The sequence below is a fragment of the Lotus japonicus genome, chromosome 3, assembly GCF_012489685.1.
Source record: "Lotus japonicus ecotype B-129 chromosome 3, LjGifu_v1.2".
Lineage (NCBI taxonomy): Eukaryota > Viridiplantae > Streptophyta > Magnoliopsida > Fabales > Fabaceae > Lotus > Lotus japonicus.
This window is the reverse complement of record NC_080043.1, coordinates 79,832,141-79,850,552: the sequence shown is the minus strand read 5'-3', so window position 1 is coordinate 79,850,552 and position 18,412 is coordinate 79,832,141. Positions and strand designations below refer to the sequence as shown.

At 36.9% G+C, this 18,412-nt stretch overlaps 3 protein-coding genes across 4 annotated transcripts; 1 reads left to right on the top strand and 2 right to left on the bottom strand.

The window, feature by feature from the left end:
- The first annotated feature begins 747 nt into the window (after positions 1-747).
- LOC130746286 (uncharacterized) lies at positions 748-4,280 on the top strand. The gene is made up of 3 exons (XM_057598857.1): positions 748-1,188; positions 1,989-2,808; positions 3,413-4,280. The coding sequence occupies exons 2-3, from the start codon at positions 2,021-2,023 to the stop codon at positions 3,894-3,896; spliced, it is 1,272 nt and encodes a 423-aa protein (XP_057454840.1). The 5' UTR covers positions 748-1,188; positions 1,989-2,020; the 3' UTR covers positions 3,897-4,280.
- Positions 4,281-5,180: 900 nt separating this feature from the next.
- On the bottom strand, positions 5,181-6,947 carry LOC130742743 (uncharacterized protein At4g00950). Its single transcript, XM_057594844.1, has 2 exons — positions 6,222-6,947; positions 5,181-5,523 (listed from the first exon to the last, which is right to left on the bottom strand). Exons 1-2 carry the CDS (start codon positions 6,837-6,839, stop codon positions 5,443-5,445), a joined length of 699 nt encoding a protein of 232 aa, XP_057450827.1. The 5' UTR covers positions 6,840-6,947; the 3' UTR covers positions 5,181-5,442.
- A 5,043-nt stretch (positions 6,948-11,990) lies between these two features.
- Positions 11,991-17,327, bottom strand: LOC130746285 (auxin response factor 18-like). Of its 2 annotated transcripts, none has more exons than XM_057598855.1 (14): positions 16,548-17,327; positions 16,143-16,258; positions 15,895-15,990; positions 15,733-15,789; positions 15,407-15,559; positions 15,215-15,299; positions 14,834-14,924; positions 14,574-14,738; positions 14,354-14,467; positions 14,197-14,269; positions 13,960-14,107; positions 13,169-13,788; positions 12,526-12,713; positions 11,991-12,440 (listed from the first exon to the last, which is right to left on the bottom strand). In XM_057598855.1, the coding sequence occupies exons 1-14, from the start codon at positions 16,600-16,602 to the stop codon at positions 12,278-12,280; spliced, it is 2,124 nt and encodes a 707-aa protein (XP_057454838.1). In that variant the 5' UTR covers positions 16,603-17,327; the 3' UTR covers positions 11,991-12,277. The 2 variants fall into 2 exon arrangements, with proteins under 2 accessions (XP_057454838.1, XP_057454839.1); XM_057598856.1 differs by having other exon boundaries at positions 13,169-13,761; positions 16,548-17,326.
- Between the last annotated feature and the right edge of the window lie 1,085 nt (positions 17,328-18,412).

Sequence of the window (18,412 nt, the reverse complement as noted above, 5' to 3'; positions counted from 1 at the left end):
TATGATTGTATACTAGTAATGATTAGTTGATTACCTTAACCACCAAAACACCCAAAAAGAAAAATAGTAATGATTACTATTAGAAATTGGAAGGCCTATACTCAACCACAAAAGCTAGCTCAAGAGTTGAGGTTTGCACAACCCTTATAAACACTTGATTGACCTTATCTCTAGCCAATGTGGGACTTCTAACACACCCCCTCACGTCCAGGATTGAACAGACTGGAACGTGGGAACAACAACTAGGATAGACTCTGATACCATATTAGAAATTGGAAGGCCTATACTCAACCACAAAAGCTAGCTCAAGAGTTGAGGTTTGCACAACCCTTATAAAGACCTTATCTCTAGCCAATGTGGGACTTCTAACAATTACTTTAGTCATGAAAACTTTCACATGATATGTTTTCCCTATTCTCTCTTTAGTGGCCGTGGAAATAAATTAGACGAGGTGAATTGAACTTGAATTTTCAAGGTTTGAAATAATGTAAAAATATATATATCTAAAATCTAACTTATCATAAAATATTTAGAATTATAAATTTATATTTAGAAGATAAATGTTTGTTTAGCTCATCATTTCAAAAAAAAAATGTTTAGCTCATCAGTTAAATTCAATCATTCTATAGAATGCATCCTTAAAATGGAATCAGAATCAGTAAATAGAATGATGCTTCCTTTTATATGTAAAACTTTTTAATAAATGATAATAAAAATGAAATGAAAACGTATTTAGTCTTGTATTCAGTCTTTGTTCTTTGGGACTCATAATATAACTGATTTGTATTGAAGCAGGATTTTGAGGAAAAGTAAGTAAAAAATATGATCTGGGAATTCACGTGAGGAGGATTATATTCATTTGAATTCATTCTATTTCTACCCTATCAATGGTTTTGACAGTTTTTGATACATAATACCCGTCCATGCAGTAGTACCACTTGGTTTGTCACTGCAACCGCCTATGCTTGTTTGTAGAAAGCAGAAACCGACATCCATCGTAGAAAACAACAGAAGCCACGTCCTCTTCTTCTTGTTCTTGTTCTTTTTGAATTCAATCTCATTATCATCCTCTCTCATCTCTGGCCCACTTTGTATCAATCCTTCTCTGTTCTCTCACTCTGCTGTATTCTGTTTTCCACTTCCTACTTTTCTTATCATCTTTCATTCCAATGCTTCAGTTTTTTTCTGGTGAGTCATCGATGCATGTTTCACTTGCTTGGAATACCCGTTATGTATGTTAATGCTATGCTTCTGCTTCTTTCATTTTTGTGTTTCTTATGTGTTTTCTTTCATCTGGGTGCTGGTTGATTTTAAATGTTTGTAATGTACATAGGTGGTTATGATTTTTACCATTCTCATTTCTTTAGATAAATTTTCAACTCCAAACCTCATTTGTAGTACTGAGGCTTGGAGTACACTACTACGGTACTACCCTTCTAGAGATTTTTCATCTTCTCTGTTCTATGTCCCCTGCCTGCTCTGAATTCATGAAAGATCTATTATGTGAAGAAAATACAAAACTCTTACCATTTTTTTGTGATAAAATGATAACTTTTTTCCCCTTTACAATGTGTGCATTGTCTTATGAAAGGGCCTTTTTCATCTTTTTTTCTGATTGATGACTAGCCCTTGAAGCTGGTCTTAATGGTTGCTGCCTGTATCAATCTTCTTCATCTCAATGTTTCATATTTATGTTCTATTTTTTGTCCCAAGTGCCTTAATTGTCACTTAGTTATGTTATTTACATGTTGTTTGGAAATTATGTAGAAAGTCAGTAAAGGCAAAATCATGGTAGATAGAAATAAATGTTAAGAGAAGTTGCTTCTGTTTCCACGGTGAATTTTGGCTTCATCGTGGTTTTCTATCGAGTTCCCAAACATTCAGTATATCTCCTTAGGGAGACTTATGGTTTATAGTTTTCAAACACAATGCATAAACCCCCATGTTTAATTCAGATGTTGAACTACTAACATTATTGTTTTCCACAGAATTTATGAAAAAAGAATAGGCAAGGCAAGTTATGGCAGCAGCAGAAGTGAGGGCTGCAAGGCAGAAAACTGCAGATCATTGCGTTGTCCAAGAAGACGCCAAACGAGCTCCTAAGTTTGCCTGTTGCCAATCTTCATGTGCAACATCAAAATTGGTTGATGCTGGATCTGCCAGTGCAGCAGATGAACCTGATCAGGCTTGTGTTAATGACACTCATGTTAACCAAAAATCTTCATTTTCCAATAGAATTCTTGACTCAAGATGGTGGTTGAATTTGCATCCTAACTGTGGGTTTGAAAAAGGCTTAGCAAATGAGAAGTTAAAAGCTTTGGAGGAAAAGGTTGAAAATTTGGAAGTTGGTGAAGAAAATGAAACATGTAAAGGAGAAAACTTCCAGGAGGGTATTAAGCAGAAAACTTGTATGAAAGGAATGCAAGATGAGATGATGGAGATTGATTCTGTTGGATGCTCCAACCAAACATTAGATTTCTCATTGATTTCAGATTATTCTTGGATTGAAGGTGAGAAACCCCATCCATGGTGGCAAACTACAGATAGAAATGAATTAGCTAGCTTTGTGTCACAGAAATCACTCAACAATATTGAGAATTGTGACCTTCCTCCTCCTCGGAAGAACTACCTAGGAGGACAATCAAATGCTTATATCAGTGATGAGAAAATTAACACAATAGGTTTTGATTGGGAAGCCAAATCTAGTGTCTTCTCCAATTTAACTGATCAGGCACAGGGAAGTTTGGATTCAGGATTTATGCAAGGAAATCTAAGACATTCACATTTTGCTTGTGACAAATCTCCAAGGTACTTTCCTCAAAGTATTTGTTGGTTCACTTGGTTTCACTAGCATCTTAATAATTAAGTGGCTGTAAATCACTATCAGAATATTTATAATCATGTTATGAAAAAAAGAATATTTATAATCAAACAAGTAACAAATTGGGAAATGGTGTATTCAAGGGTTGGTTCATTACTTTTTTTTCTATTTAGGATCATGAATGCTATAGTTTTATTTTTGCTGGTTGAATGAATAGAATTTGTTTAGTGGGTTTCCCAGAGAAACCTAGAATCAATTCTGGTAGAGTAAATCAATTCAGGATGAAAAATTGATGTTTGAGAGTCATTTTGGAGATTTGGTTTCATACCCAAAATCAATTCTGGTAGACACTAGAGAGAGTGGCTTCTACATTAAACATAATCAACTGTGAGGTTTTACAACTGAATTTCTCAACATTACGAACAAAAATCACTTTTTAATAAATGTATCCAAACATAAATCACTTCACATTTACTGTAATCAATTTTACCAAAATCATTATGACAAACGCTGATCCAAACACCCACAATATAAATTTTGTGAGTTGGTATTTGTTCCCAATTTGATTTGCTTCTTGCAATTTCATTGCAGTTATACCAGTACCATCCATGAGGATGTCACAGAACAAGCTTTTGAGGGAGACCAAAGCATAGCTCAACTTATGGAAGCACTGTGTCATTCTCAAACACGTGCAAGGGCAGCAGAGGAGGTAGCAAAACAAGCTTATGCTGAGAAAGAGCACATTTTTACACAGTTTTTAATGCAGGCTTCACAACTTCTTGCATATGAACAATGGTTTCGTCTGCTGCAGCTAGAAACTGATAACACTTCTCAAATTAAGAATAAGGATCAGCAAGTCTCTACAAAATTCCCAGAGACACTTCCATGGATATTATTTGAAGGTAGGAAACTACAGAAGAGAAAGAAGCTACTTGTAAATGCCAAAAAAGAAATGCTAGGCAAGCTAAAAAGTGATAGAAGAACATATGCTGTTGCATTTGCTTTAGGATTGAGTCTTGTTGGGGCTGGCTTACTCTTAGGATGGACTGTTGGTTGGATGTTTCCTCGTTTGTAGTTTTGTAGGGTGTAGAGCACAGTCAGCACACTGCTTTTTCATGAAGATTGGTAAACAAGGGACAATGGTTAATAGAGAAAGAAGCCCAATTTATTTTCTCAGGGATGAACTATGTAGGCAGTTTGTAAATTTGTTGGTCCTTGATGTATATTGTGCTTTGTACCTCTGTGATTATGCTAGTTGTGGTCCCATTTGGAATATTGAGTTGTTAGCATATGGGAGTTTCTTAACTAAGATTAGTATTTAACCAATAATTATTTGTCCACACCTCTAAATTGAGGTGGAAAGAGGTGGAGGAGGAGAGAGATAGGAAGAAAAGAAAAAGTAAGAGAGAAAGTATAAGATGTGATAGATGATAAGAGGAGAGAGATATAAATAAAAATAGGTGGAAATAAAGTGTATAAATAAGGAAGTGTGTATATATCATTACTCGTATTTAACCCTTCTAGTCTTATTTCTCTGCCAACTTCTCAGCTTCTGTTAAGATTATCTTTATGGGAGGTATCTAGAGAAAACTTAAGGAAATTTTGAAGAAGATGAGGAGGGGAAGTTGATTTTTAGCATCTTTGGGGCTGAATTTGCACCAACCAAGCCCAATTTTAAAATGGTTTTGAGAGGGAAAATGGGTATACATATGATCACTTGACAGCTCCCCCGCCGCCGTTCTCCTGACACCCACCCTCAATCGTAGCTCCCCCCACGCCCACTCTCTATTGTCACCATCGCCTAAAATCTTCCACCACGGCACCACCAACACCTTATATCATCGACGCCATCGCCATTGGCCCATTGCCCTATGACATCCTCCACCCTTCACTACCACACCTCCACTTGACACTCCTCATCATTGTCTGCCACCACTTTACACCCACACCCACTCGCTACTCCCACTACCCACACCCTCCATTGTCGCCATTGCCTCAATCTTCCACCACAAACACGCTACGTCGCCAACGCTACAAAGCACCATTCACCAAAGTTATTGTTGCCTCTAGACTATCCATGGCGGACAATGAAGGATATCATCTTGTGGCATTGGTTGTGGCGTTGGGCCTTAGGTGGTGGTAGAGGGTATCATGCAGCAGAAGTGGCTGGAGAGTGATGGAGGTTATCCTGCAGTGGTGGTGGTAAAGGGTGTCTGATGGTGGTGGGATACTAGCAAGTTTACTAGGTTGGCAACAATTTTTTAAACTGATATAAGGACCGTTAAACCAAATTTGATTAATTTTAAAAGTACAAGGATTTGATTAGCGCAATTGAAAGTATAAGAACCAGAATTGCTCATTTGTCGAAATATAGAGACTAAAAATGTAATTAAGTCATTATAATTTTAATAAAACATTAGGTTAGAGCAGCTACCAATGCAAGCTTTTACAGTTGAGTAGCAGCAGAAGCAACAGGTTCTGATTCTGAATGCCATCTGTGATACTGATTTCGTAAAGATAAAGAAAGACAAAAGGGGGAACATAGTACATAGTATGATAGTAGCATCATGCATACATGATTTTGACCTGACTGTGGCGGTACCAATGAACATTCCTAGAGGCTAGAGCCACCCACACCCATACTTCTTCAGCTTTCCACTCCTCCATGGAACCACTTGCTTCCACCTCTCACAGATCCTTTCCTGCAAAATCAAAAGGAAAAAGGGGACCATATTCACTTTAATGACAGATGTTACATTGAAAAAAAAAACAGCTAACATTATACACTCCACCCCATATTGACCAAGTGGAGTCCCTTCAATTTTCAGATTTCTATTTGACCCCTTAGAGATATATTTCAAGCATTATTATTCCAAATGCAGATTGCTTAATGCTGGATCAATGATAGCACAAAGATTATGTGATTACCTTGGATATACTAATTAGTTCCTTCAACATAAGTCAAAGTCAAGTATTCTATTCACAGTTTCACACTACACTACACTACTACAGTTTCCTCCAGTATAAAACAAGTGTCATTGAACATACTCTTATGTTAATTCATAACTTTTTATCTCAAAGTGAATGTCAACAATTCAAACATAGGTTTTCTAGTTATTGAAATCCCTAATTTTTACAACTCGACTCTATTAAAATCCCTAATATTTACAGTCCCATTAGGCTATTAAGTATTAACCACCAAATAGAGATATTCAAAACCACATGAACCCAGATAAATATTGTTTCAAAGCTACAAGCTTTATAGATTATAACACAAGTTTTAAGTAGCCTGTATTCAAGCACAATTTCAATCATTAAGAAAGCCTCTCAGTATAACCTAAAGTGCAGCAGAAAACACTGGATAAGCAGTGTATTGAAAGATAATTCTATAAAAACATACCCAGACATGTGACTTGGCATGGAATGGGTTGGAAAAGCTCCCATAAGGTTTCATCTTTCTCGTCCTCACATTATTGTCACTGCCAACAACATGATCAGTATCATTATCTGCAGAAGATGAAAAGACATGTTTAACCTTGAAGGCATTTTCACTCCAAGAACCAAACCAGCTTTTCTCCTTGAGAACCAAAGTTCCAAGCCTTCCTCTTTCAGCACCAAAAGAACCACAGAAATCATCACTCACTCTTCTGCTACCCATGTAAGGCCCCTCCAAGACAGTGGTGGGTGAGGGTATTTTGGAGATGTTGATGGCATCAACTTGCAACCTTGGAGGCAATTCCAAGCACTTTGGAGTGAGCTTAGGCATTGGGTTTGAGAAGCTCACAATGTCAGTACAAGGCCTTGGCTTTCCAGGCTCTTCTTCCCATCCAAATGGGACTGATGCTGAGGTATGGAGAGGAGGAGTTAGCATTCCTGGTCTCTCTGGAGAATGCATTGGTGGGGGTTTGAACAGTGGTAGCCTTGGTATCTTGCTCTCTGCTTCACAACTATCCATTGTTGCCCCTCTCTTTCTTTCTCTCCCTCTGTGTTTTTGGCTATGCTTTTGATTTGATGACATACAGCAGGAAAGAAGACAGTAGTGTCACATTGGGGAAGAAAGCAGGGGAAGTTCCAGAGCAGAACAGAGAAGAAAAGAGTGGCCCTTTTGGTCATATTTTGCCTTTCTCTGAAGCAAGGCACCAAAAAGATGTGCTTATTTTTAGCTCTCCTAGGTCTATGTGTTGTGTTATGAAAAGGGTTTCATACATCCACACGAGTAATGATATATACACACCTCATTTTTTAAACACTTCATTTCCATCTTTTTTTGTTTTTATCTCTCTCATCTTATCATCTATCACATCTCATACTTTCTCTCTCTTACTTTTTCTTTTCTTCATATCTCTCTCTTCATTCCACCTCTTCCACCTCAAATGAGAGGTGTGTAAGTAACATTATTGCATTATTTATGTTTCTCGCACTTTTTTTCTTATATTTAGTGAAATATGTGAATGCCTATTTTAGAGTCAAAATTTAATGTCGATCACAACTCTGACGCTAAGTTCTGTCGGTCAAAATAATTCAACACCGACACCAAAGTATCATTTTAATTTATATTCCACTTAAATGCAGCATCAGTCTAACCAATACCAATTGAAGCTAAAACCATCAGCCAAATTAGGGTCGATTGATAAGTGCCAAATTTACCTGATTTTCTATATTAATTTCGGCACTTATCTGTTCTAAATGTGTACGTTATCTTTCAAATTATCCCTCAATAAGGTTAATTTAGTAAGTAGATAGTTTTTATATAGATAAATGTAAGATATGTTAGTTTTATCATTTAGACTCTTTGATTTTTATTGTAGGAGAAAAGTCAAGAAGATCCAACCATTTGAAGATCAAAAGGGGCTAAAAATATTGAAGTTCGCTTAAGCCAAACTACATGGCAGTAGCAGTGGCAGATATATTGAACTTCGCTTAAGCCAAATGTTGTCTCGCTTAAGCCAAATTACATGGCAGTAGCAGTGGTTCTGGAAGACAATTCGGCTTAAGCGAGAATTGGTCTCGCTTAAGCCAAAGACCTTACCTGAAGGTGAAGAAACCTGCTCGCTTAAGCGACACCTTTATCAGCTTAAGCGAAACTGTTGCCCTGTTTTATAAAAGGCTCGACCAGATCAGAATTGAGGCATCTCTTGACATATTTTGGACCTCTTAGAGAGAAAATTGCATAGAGAAGAAGGAAAGGAACTTTGGGAGCTTTGATCCACCATCCATCGTGCTGGAGACACACCGAGGACGGCACGGGTCACCGCTTTCACCTTAGTTTCCTCTTGTAAGCTTTGTAAGCAATCCATGGATATGGGTTGCTAAGTTTCTTTGTTGGATTTGGATGTAGCCTTTAACTATGACTTGTTCTTCTTGATTTCTACATGAAAATATCGTTTCTATTACATGATTCAATGGTTTTCTCTTGTTCTTAATGCTATGTTTTAGTTTGCGCACCTAGAACATATCGCTTGATTCGGCGCAAGAGCGGAAGCTACAACGTCTAGAGTCCGACCTAGAGTTAACCATCTAATAAATCTAATTGCTAGGAATAGAGTTAAGTTTGTTAGTCCCTTAAACATCTGAGCTTAAAGATAACTTAGCTTTTATATGCATGTGAGGAATCAATGTTTAGGAAAGTAAGTTATAGATATCCACTCATGTGAGGAATCAATGAAGTAGGGTAGAAATGGTGTAGATGAATCATGGATAGGAATGAATATTCATATAGAATCATAGGACACTAATAGTTAAACGGTGAACTCCAATTCCAACAGCTTTCTCTCTTGATATCAATCGTTTTACTCTCGCTTTGTTTAATTTGAATGCGTTTTGGTCACCGAAACAATTATCAACCTTTTGAAAATCTATTGCTTGGGTAATTTTACTAGAGAACGACATTTGTGTTAGCAATTCCCTGCGGATAGGACAAATCTCTATGCTATACTACAATTGAATCTTGAGGATTTTGAAAGTAGTATCAGTGTAGAAAAAATCTCTCAACATCGATTCATGTTCATCTTGCGACGGTTCTTGGCCGACGCTAAACTCACTAGCCAAATTAGCATGGGTTGTGGCTGATGCTAATGTGAAGTGAATCTGGTCCATTTATTCGAGTCCATAGATAGTGTTGGCTAGATCGACACTAACCTTCAATGATTCCTCATCTAGTTCAACTTTATAAGAACTCTCTTATAACATGTTTCTCCCAACCAAACCTTACCCCCACATGCTCTCTACCACTCGCCCATCACAATCGTTGTTCCACCGCGGCACCCCACCCCACCCCACTATCATGTCTCTCATGTCGCACCACTTAGAAGCCATTGTTCCTCACTCCATGTCGTTGTTCCTATTGTGTTGCGCCTGTGGGTCTCTATCATTCCCGCTCAATCTTTGATCTCCAAAATTTCATAGTATTCTTCATTGATCTTTGTTGCTTTGATGGTTCTCGTGTTTGTTTTCCATTGGATTCCCCCGCATCATTTATTCGATGAAATGAAACGATCAGTACAGTATTTTTGCTATTAGCAACATTATTTTATGTAACAGGCAAAAATTGTTGCCTAAAAATGCATTAGAAACCAGATCAAGATTATTGCTTAAACAAATGATCTATATCTTACAATAGAGATCGGTTATGACCAATTACTTTAAAAACAATTGAGCAACAATTGTCATTTATACTGAAAATTGTTACATTACATATATGTGGTAATTGTTGGCAGTAGTGTTTTAAAACTCAACTCGGTCATCGACTTGGTAGGGTACTAAGTTAATGAGTCACTAGTCAGACAAGTGAGTCACTGGTTCAAATGCTTGACTCGGTGTATATTAGAAAATTATAATAAAAATCAAATGCAATATGAAGGTAAGATAAAACTATTAAAAACGGTTCGAATAACCAAACTAATTGGTGGTTCAGTGGTAAAACTTTCTCTCAACTTCCCTAAAGACCTGTGTTCAAGTCCCACGAACACCACTTTTTTGAAAAAAATTATATTTTGGCTGAAGTGCCTCAAAAGTAGGACCAATAAAGTAAATAAAAAACATGCCCAATAAATTAAAATATGACTAATACTTTGACCCTTTGCCAACAGAAAATAAATAAATGAAATGGGTCACTCGCCGGTTCAACTTAAAACCGGCCGAGTCACTAGTTTGATTATTGAACCGACCGAGTTAGATCGGTTCTTACCGAACCGCTTGCCAGTTCGGTCCAATGTGAGGTTCGGATCAATTAGGTGACCGAATCTCAGTCCAACCGGTCGGTCCGAGTCGAGTTTTAAAATTATAATTACCAGTAATACCGTGTTTTCTTACCATGTTTATTTTTTTTATCTCTTCATTATATATATATATATATATATATATATATATATATATCCATATGTTATTTTTTCGTTTTCCATTCAACTTAATAAGAAATTGTCCATTACTTTATCTTCTTTCACTTTCTCTCTTCTCTTACTTTTTTTTCTCATATCCAATAATTAAGAATTTATTCATTTCCTCACCATTATCTCTCATATTACATTCTCTGTTCCTATTCTTTTTTTTCATAATTTCTCTTCTCATTTAAAAGTCGAAAATTTAAACAAATGGATTGACATAATGACTGAGCATTTTATTCCTTAAGTAAGTGGTTGGATTTTGATTCTCAACTCTTATTAATAAAAAAAAATCATTAAACAATTTGCTATCCCTTAATACGCTAAGACAAGAAATTTATTTCATTAATCAATTACGAGGATATCCTAATTTTTTTTTAAGTGCGAGACAAGGCACACGGAACTGAATAACCAGTCAGCTATTGAGTGTAGGTTTAAATTTTAATCAAGTGTAATATAAATAGATTTTCATATAATTTCTAAAACTATTTATTTTTTATTTAAAAAATATGTGTATTACTACCCTTACAACAATAAATATCTTAACATAATCTAACCATTCACACACACTATGTTTCACACAAAAGTATTGAAAACCAAACCAAATTGTTTGTAGCCATTCAACCTCCTTCAAGTCAATCATTGGTTAAAAGTTTCGTATCTCAAGACACTTAAAATTGTCTCTTCCTGTCACGTCATGTCTGCCTCACAAAAGGAGTGTGTGACTAATGCTTTATTTGTAAATTGTAAACGTTACATCTCACATTACCTTAAAATCGCAGACAGGTTAAAGAAAAGAAGTTAAGTATGATTAAATAATAAAAATTGCATACATAAAAAATACATAATATAGTAATAATAAAAGAGTTATATATTTACATTTACACTTTATTTTCTCTTACATTCGATTTTACCCGGTTTTTCTTTCAATCATTTTACTATTTTGTCACATCATCTGTTCTTAATTCTTATAGTAAAAATTTAAACAAAAAAATATAGTATTGGTAGTGAAGTTAACAAATTCAAAACATGCTAAATTTAAATTCACATTAATTTTCTATAATTAATTTATAATTTAAGAATTTGTCAAGCAGAGGAGTAGAGGATGACAGTCATTCTCTTCAATGCTTTTGAACCGTGCAATTTTTCTTGCTTGACAACATTCACTCACTCTATGAGGATTCGTGCATGTTTGGTTTTCAGTTGAAAAGACAATGTAGATCTTGAGTTGCTTTTCTATTTGATGTCTCATAAGTTACGTGAGTTCTCAAATTCCAATGCACTGAATGTGATTTTCAATTGAAAAACCAAACATGAGTAGAACTCAATGAGTATAAGCAGTCAGAGTGAGAAAGTAAGAGAAGAGACAAGAGATGGATAAGATATAAGGTTTTAATTTAATCACACTCTATTTTCTCTTCCATCTTTTTTTTTCTAACTCTTTTTTTATCATATCGTTCATTTCACTTTATTTTTATCTCTCATTTTGTGAGTGTAATAAGAGTGTGAAGGAATATATGATGTAACAAAAAGAGACTAAGAAAATTTAGGTATATGAGAGGTGTATTGTTTAGATTTTGGATGACTATGTATGATAAGGATGAATCAAACATTATTTTGTTAACATTTTCAATCTTGATATATTCACACTTAAGCTTCTCATACAATTTATTTTCAGTCCATTTTTCTTTGTATCTCTCTTCTATTCTTATCACATCACTCATCATATCTCTTATTTCTCACTTCTATATCTTTCTAAAAGTGTAGGTGAAAAGAGCATCAACACAACATTTTCCTTTTGCTAACCAAACACACTAATATATTAAGCGCATTCCACACATCACAGACCAGCAATCTACTAGATGGGGAAAAACATAGTACTTGTTTACAAGCTGATGGTACTGTCAGAAAAAGAAAAACAGAGGTATTCACAAATATAGAGTACCTAAAATCCAACTCAACTTCCATTTTTTTAACTACTAGTCCACTACTCAGAAGTTGTTGAGAGTTCCATAACCCATACCATCAGCTACCCAACCCTCTCAAAACTAAAAAAAGGTAACAAGTTAAGTTGTCATCAAGGCATGTGAGATTGCTGAGCCTCATCCCTAATTTGTGAATCTGGGCTCAACAGAGTCTCTTCAACAACCTCTGATGAAGTAGCAGGTAGCTTGCATTTCATCTTCTTCAACTCCTCCCTTGTGCAAATGTAAATCCTCCTCACCATGGAGCAGAACTCCCTACATGTAACCAACAAGATTAAACACAGTTAAAAGAAACAGAAAACTGAAAAAAGTGTGTGTAACCGAGATTCATGTTACTCACGGCCATGGATCATCACCGACGAGCATCATGTCATTTTCATCATCAGTGAAAGTTACAGCCCATTTGTTTTGCAAACGCAGCTCTCCTTTAATATCAAACAACTTCTCAACCTCATCTATGAGATTATCATAGCCACTCAATGTGGCCAAGTCAATTGCGCGACCAACAGCAACACCTTGCATTTGCACCTTCTCAAACAACAACAAAATGAAGTTAGCATCCCTAAACGTATCATGGAAATTTCCCCCCAAAAAAATTATGCCAAAACTGTAAATTTCTGCTCCTAATGTTCAGCTCTGGATGTGAGGGAATGTTGTTTAGAAGTCTCACATTGGCTAGAGATATAGTCAAATAAACTTTCATAAAGGGTAGAGCAATTCTTATCTCTAAGCTAGCTTTTGGGTTAGAGTTAGACCTAACCCAAATTCTAAGACCTATTAAGACTACATTTTGAGGGTCTAACCCAAATTCTAAGGTTGTATTAAATATTAAGAGTAGGATGGAAAAGTTTGTAGAATGTTACTTACATACCATTGGCCACGTTTTTTTTTTAAGTATAACAAATTTCCTTCTCTTCTACATTAATTGACCTTCCTCCTATGAAAGGAATCTTAAATTATTGCATTGAAAGCTGAAAATGTACCTTAGTCCTAGTCCTCATGGCTGGTACAGTCACAGAGGCCTGCTTCTTCTGCCACTCAATTGGTGATGCCTCAGAAATTATTTGGCTCTGCCCCTTGTTGGACAGTGAAAAGTCAGGACTCTGGACCCTCTCAGTTTCACATGCACCAGCAGGATTAGATTCGTTGGGACCACTAGGAACAGTAGTTGGACATGAACATCCCAGTTCTTTCTCCAAACAAGCGATGCCATTGCTAGAGTTGTTACTCAAATTAACACCAAATAACCAACAATCTAGGGGATTCTCACTCTTCTTCCCATCATCTTCCACACATGTGGGGCCATCAATTGGTCTAGATGAAACATAAGCATAACTAGAGATGGTTGATGATTGTAATTTAACCCCTTTGATTTTGGGATCAGAAAAAAAGTTGGAAGTGACATTCAAATGTGGTGAACAAGGCCATATTCTGGAGCTAGTCTTGATAGGGTTGCTACTAATGTCATTCTGCCTAAGAGAGCTCACAATCTGATTTTCCTTGCTTTGGACTTCAGCACCACCACCACCAAATTGGGTAAGCTCATGAGCCTGGGAAGATCCTTGATACCAGAAACCTGAAGCACCAGTGTAGGAAATAGTATCTAAAACCAGTTAATGTGCAGCCAATAAACATTTCAATAAACAAGTTTGAATCCCAGGAAAGTCGGATTGTTACAGTTTCCCGAATGAGTTTACACCCGTTAAAGACAAAAAAAAAAAAAAAAAAAAAAAAAACATTTCATTATGAAAACTTAAGGACAATAGTCTCCTACCAGAAGATGAAATATCAACAGGTCTAAACCTCTTGCCCTTCACTGTTGGTTGAGCGACATTCAGAGCCGGAGAAGGCATGAAAGGCTCTACCTCCCAAAAAGAAACTCTGTCCGGCCTTTGGATCGTTGCCGGTTCATCCCATTGAACCTAAGGGGCAAAAATTGTAAATGCCCAAATTTAGAGTCCAAAATTAACAGAAAAAAGAGTTCAGATGGCTAATTAGAGTAAAGTTCAACCTTCAATGACCGCCACTGAGAATTCAACCATCCTTGAGACACATCCCCAACCCCCACAATAGTACCAGAAAATCTGACAAAATAATTACACAGCAATGAATACAAATTTGCAGAGAAGGGGACACTATCTGAGCACAATAACTATCTACATGGATACCTTCTCTCAGGTGAGTCCTCTCCTTCAAATCTCATCTTGAAACGCATGCCAACTGAAAAGTTGTTCTTGAGTGCCTCCAGATACTTGTTCAAACCAACAATAAACTGGCTAGTCCTGAATTGATCAATAGGTATGTTTAAGGAAAAGTTTAAAGCTACACACACTGTTGGATTATAAGCTAATGACACCATCTATAATACAATTCAAAAAAATTGCAAACCTTGGTTTGTAATAAACCAAGAACATGGTACGAGTCATAACAGCGTGGGAAGCAGTGGCAAGCACTCCAAGATGCATGCTCTGGCTTGATATCACAGATGAAGGCATAGGACTCTGCTGCCGAGCTAAACGCCTCACGCCGACTCTCAGTTGCCCATGCTCTCCTCTGCAACAATCAAATCAAGACCAAAGTGAAGAGAACTTCAGTGGAAGGCCTAACCTTGAAAGAAGGAAATCATACAAAGCATCAAAATTAAATACCTTAAGAAAACAAAAGCATCTCCAGCAACCAATCTTTTGGATGCGACAAATGTACTCCAGCCAGTTGTAAGCAAATGCCTCCTTGGTTGACCTGACCACCACATAAATGAAAGGGACAAGCAAGATTCTCAGCAACAAAACAGATATGAGAATTATAAACACAGTATCCTCATTCAATGCAAAAATAAAGCCTTATCCCTCTAGGTGAGGTCGGCTTTATGGATTTGCATGTGGATCACATATCCATATTAAAGATAGCGGCAAGTTTTAAGTTGGCTGCCGAAAGCCAAAGACAACCTTCCTCCTTTATCCGGGCTTAGGACCAGCTATGAAAAAACATAGGCGGAGCTGGGTTTGCCCCCGCTATAGAAACTAATTTACCTCTATATATATGCTTAAACTTCCATTCAAATCCATGAAGATCATTCGCTGCCAACTCCTGAGTTGGAGTTGCCTGGCTCATGTCCTGCAATATATAAACAGAAAGTCTTTGAATTCAGGAATTTTGATTTCTTCTTAGTTTAATATATAGATTCAGCCACAGCTAAAAAGAAAACCCAGAGAGCTAAATACCAATGGAGGAAGGCACTCAGTAGCATGCTTCCGCAGAACGGAAAATCCTCCATGTGTGCTAGTATCAGATGCTGTTAATATTTTGCAAAATGAGTGAAATTTATCTTTCGGAGCTTCGGAAGGAGTTAGATCAAGATTTTCAGGCTCAGTTTGCTGTAAGCCACAAAAGAAAACACCCCAAGATTAAATTAAATTGCAATTTATTTCTCTCTCTCTTTCAGTAGCTGAGAAAATGATAAAGCAGAATGTATCTCATTCTCTTAGTAACCAAACAGATCGTCGACAAGACAAAACCATAAAAGGAAAAAGGAAACACATATTCTCACATCTGATTCTGGAAGCAAAGCGACACAAGCGTAAACCTCATCAGTGTCTTGCTCCGCCTACAAAAATTAACAAGATTCTATTATAAACACACCCATCTCATCATTTTAACAACAAAAAGAACAAGACAAGTGACAACAACAAAAGGAATCAAACAACAGTACCAACAACTGAATGTTCACAACACGGCAAAAAATCTTAGACGGTAAATTGAAATGGGGAATTTCCTGGTTCAATTCCTGATTCGTAGATGCTTGCAGCTGCAGCAACAAAAAAATAAAAATTACCCAGAAGACCAAAAAGTCCAGCATGCAAGTACAATAAGGAAAGTGTTCATTTTTGGATGAAAATTTTGAAGGCAACTCCAACCCAAAAATGGCAACCAAAAAAGGCCAAGGAAAAAGATGCATACTTGTTCCATGTGACCCTGAGGGAAGTAGAAAACTCTGTCTCCAGTTTGAGGAACATCCACCAATGGTCCTGCACACAACCTCCATAGCTCTCTATACAGATCATCATCTTTCAAACCTGCAAAACACAAGATGAAAACAAATAAGAATAAGAACTGAAGCTTGATGCCCCTTGAATGGTTTCTGAGAAAGTTAACAACTTTTCACTTCCATTTTTCTTCTAAGCTCATCCCCAGTTACCTCCATGTTCACAAGGAAAAAGGGGCATTCATTCAATTCCCAATTTCATTTAACAACAAAATCAGCAATTGCTAAAAAAACACAAGCATTTCCCTTTTGTTGCTACACTTTCTCAGAAACCAAACAAAGAGAAATCCAAAATGAAATTCCACACACAACCCATTGACCTTTTCCTGGCTGAGAACTCCCCTGACCCCTGAGGCTACACTCCAGATGTGCCATTCAACAGTCACAGAAAACCACTTCCTGCCACAAAAATACCAACAAGAAAACAAAAACACCCAACAGCAAACCAAAGCCAAAGCCAACAACTTTTTCAGCTCCTTCACTCAGAAGCACAATAGGATTATTACCCCATCAAGTACCCATGAGAGAGAAAGCACCAACCACACATAACAACAGTTAAATGCTAGTAATGATAATTAACTGAGTGGTTTCTCTATCCTTTGAGCTTCTTCTTCTCTGTAATAAATGGAGGGTGCTGCCTCAAGTTTCGGTTACAGTGGTGGTTCCTGCTGCTACCTCAGCTTTTGTTATCTTTGTCTTGGTCTTGAAGATGTTGGTCTCTGAAGAATCAAAGATCACTTTTTTCCTTCACTTTGAAGCTCCAAGATCACTTTTTGAAAGCCTTGTGAGGTTTGAAAGGTGAAAGCTCTTCTGGGTCTTCTCCTTTTGCTGCTGTCGTTGTCGTTGATTGTTTCCCCCAAAAGAACTGAATCCACGTTACCAACTTGCCAAGGTTGTTGCCTTTATCAGCTGCTGCCTCATATAATGCAATGCTCTCTCTCTTGCTCTCACTCTCTGTCTCTATTTTTGTTTGAGAAATTGGGAACTTGTTTGTTTCATTTCCCTTCTTCTTCTTCTTCTTCTTCTTCTTCAACCTTCTCTTTCTCCCTAGAGTCTATATAGAGTTGTGGTCCTCTAGTCTATAGATTCAGCTTAGCCTACTACTGCTACTTATTCTCCATTGGACACTATTTAAACAAGGTTTGTTTATTTTGTTTTATTAATTAGTACTACAAACTTCTACATTTATGATTTATAGATATTTCTACATTTATGATTTAGTGTCTCCATATATATTAATAGATATTTATTTCCTGTTTAAAATAATAATAAATAAATGTTTTAAAATGACAACACACTTACTCACTTTGGGACAAAAATTATTTAAAGTTATTTCATAGCCTTATTTTTTTAAAAAAAAAAAAGGTATATCGGTAAATGAAGATCGCGTAAAAACAAGAACAAACCGAAGAAAATCAACTCATCTCAACAACCACACGCAAAAAATCAACCCACAGAGCGAAAAAATTGAAACGGCAAAACCACAAAGGATAAACACCGCCAAAAATCCAAAGGGAAACAACACACCAAAAAATTCTACCAACTAGAGATGCCTTCAAACGCAACAAATTGGAGCGACACAACCCAAAGCGAAGTCAATCCCCTACTCTACCCATAATAAGCTACCCTGCAGATCAGCGTGCAAAAATTTCGACTGCAATTTGGTTCGAAGCGTCCACATCTATACAATCATATACCATGCATAACGGTTTCCCATTGGCACTCATAGCCATAGTCAGAGTACCTTTAGGCTTCGAAAAAACTCTGTCAGCAAAAGCATCAACTAATTTCCTTTGGTTCCAAAAGCTGTTATTAGGTCTTCCACTAGAAATTTGCCTGTGGAGTCCCAACTTCACTCATCTCCTTACTACATTGCTTCTCAACTTCCACCCTCTCTGAGACGCACAAAATCCTCTCACCAGGGTCTCGCTTCTTTGTGAATGATTTTTTTCATAATTATATGCATTAAAATATTTTAACAATACCTTAATGTTCAACCACTCTCAGCATGAGTACAGTTAGGGCTGTCCAATGGGCGGGTTCGGGACCAAAAAGCGGTTTTGGTCGGATGAATAACCATCAAACCACTAGGCCGCTACCGTCCGTCGCCATGTGGTGTGTGCCTCGGGTTCGGGTTTTTCGGTTCACGGTAACCTCTGGTGGGTTTGTTCGGTTTGTACATCCA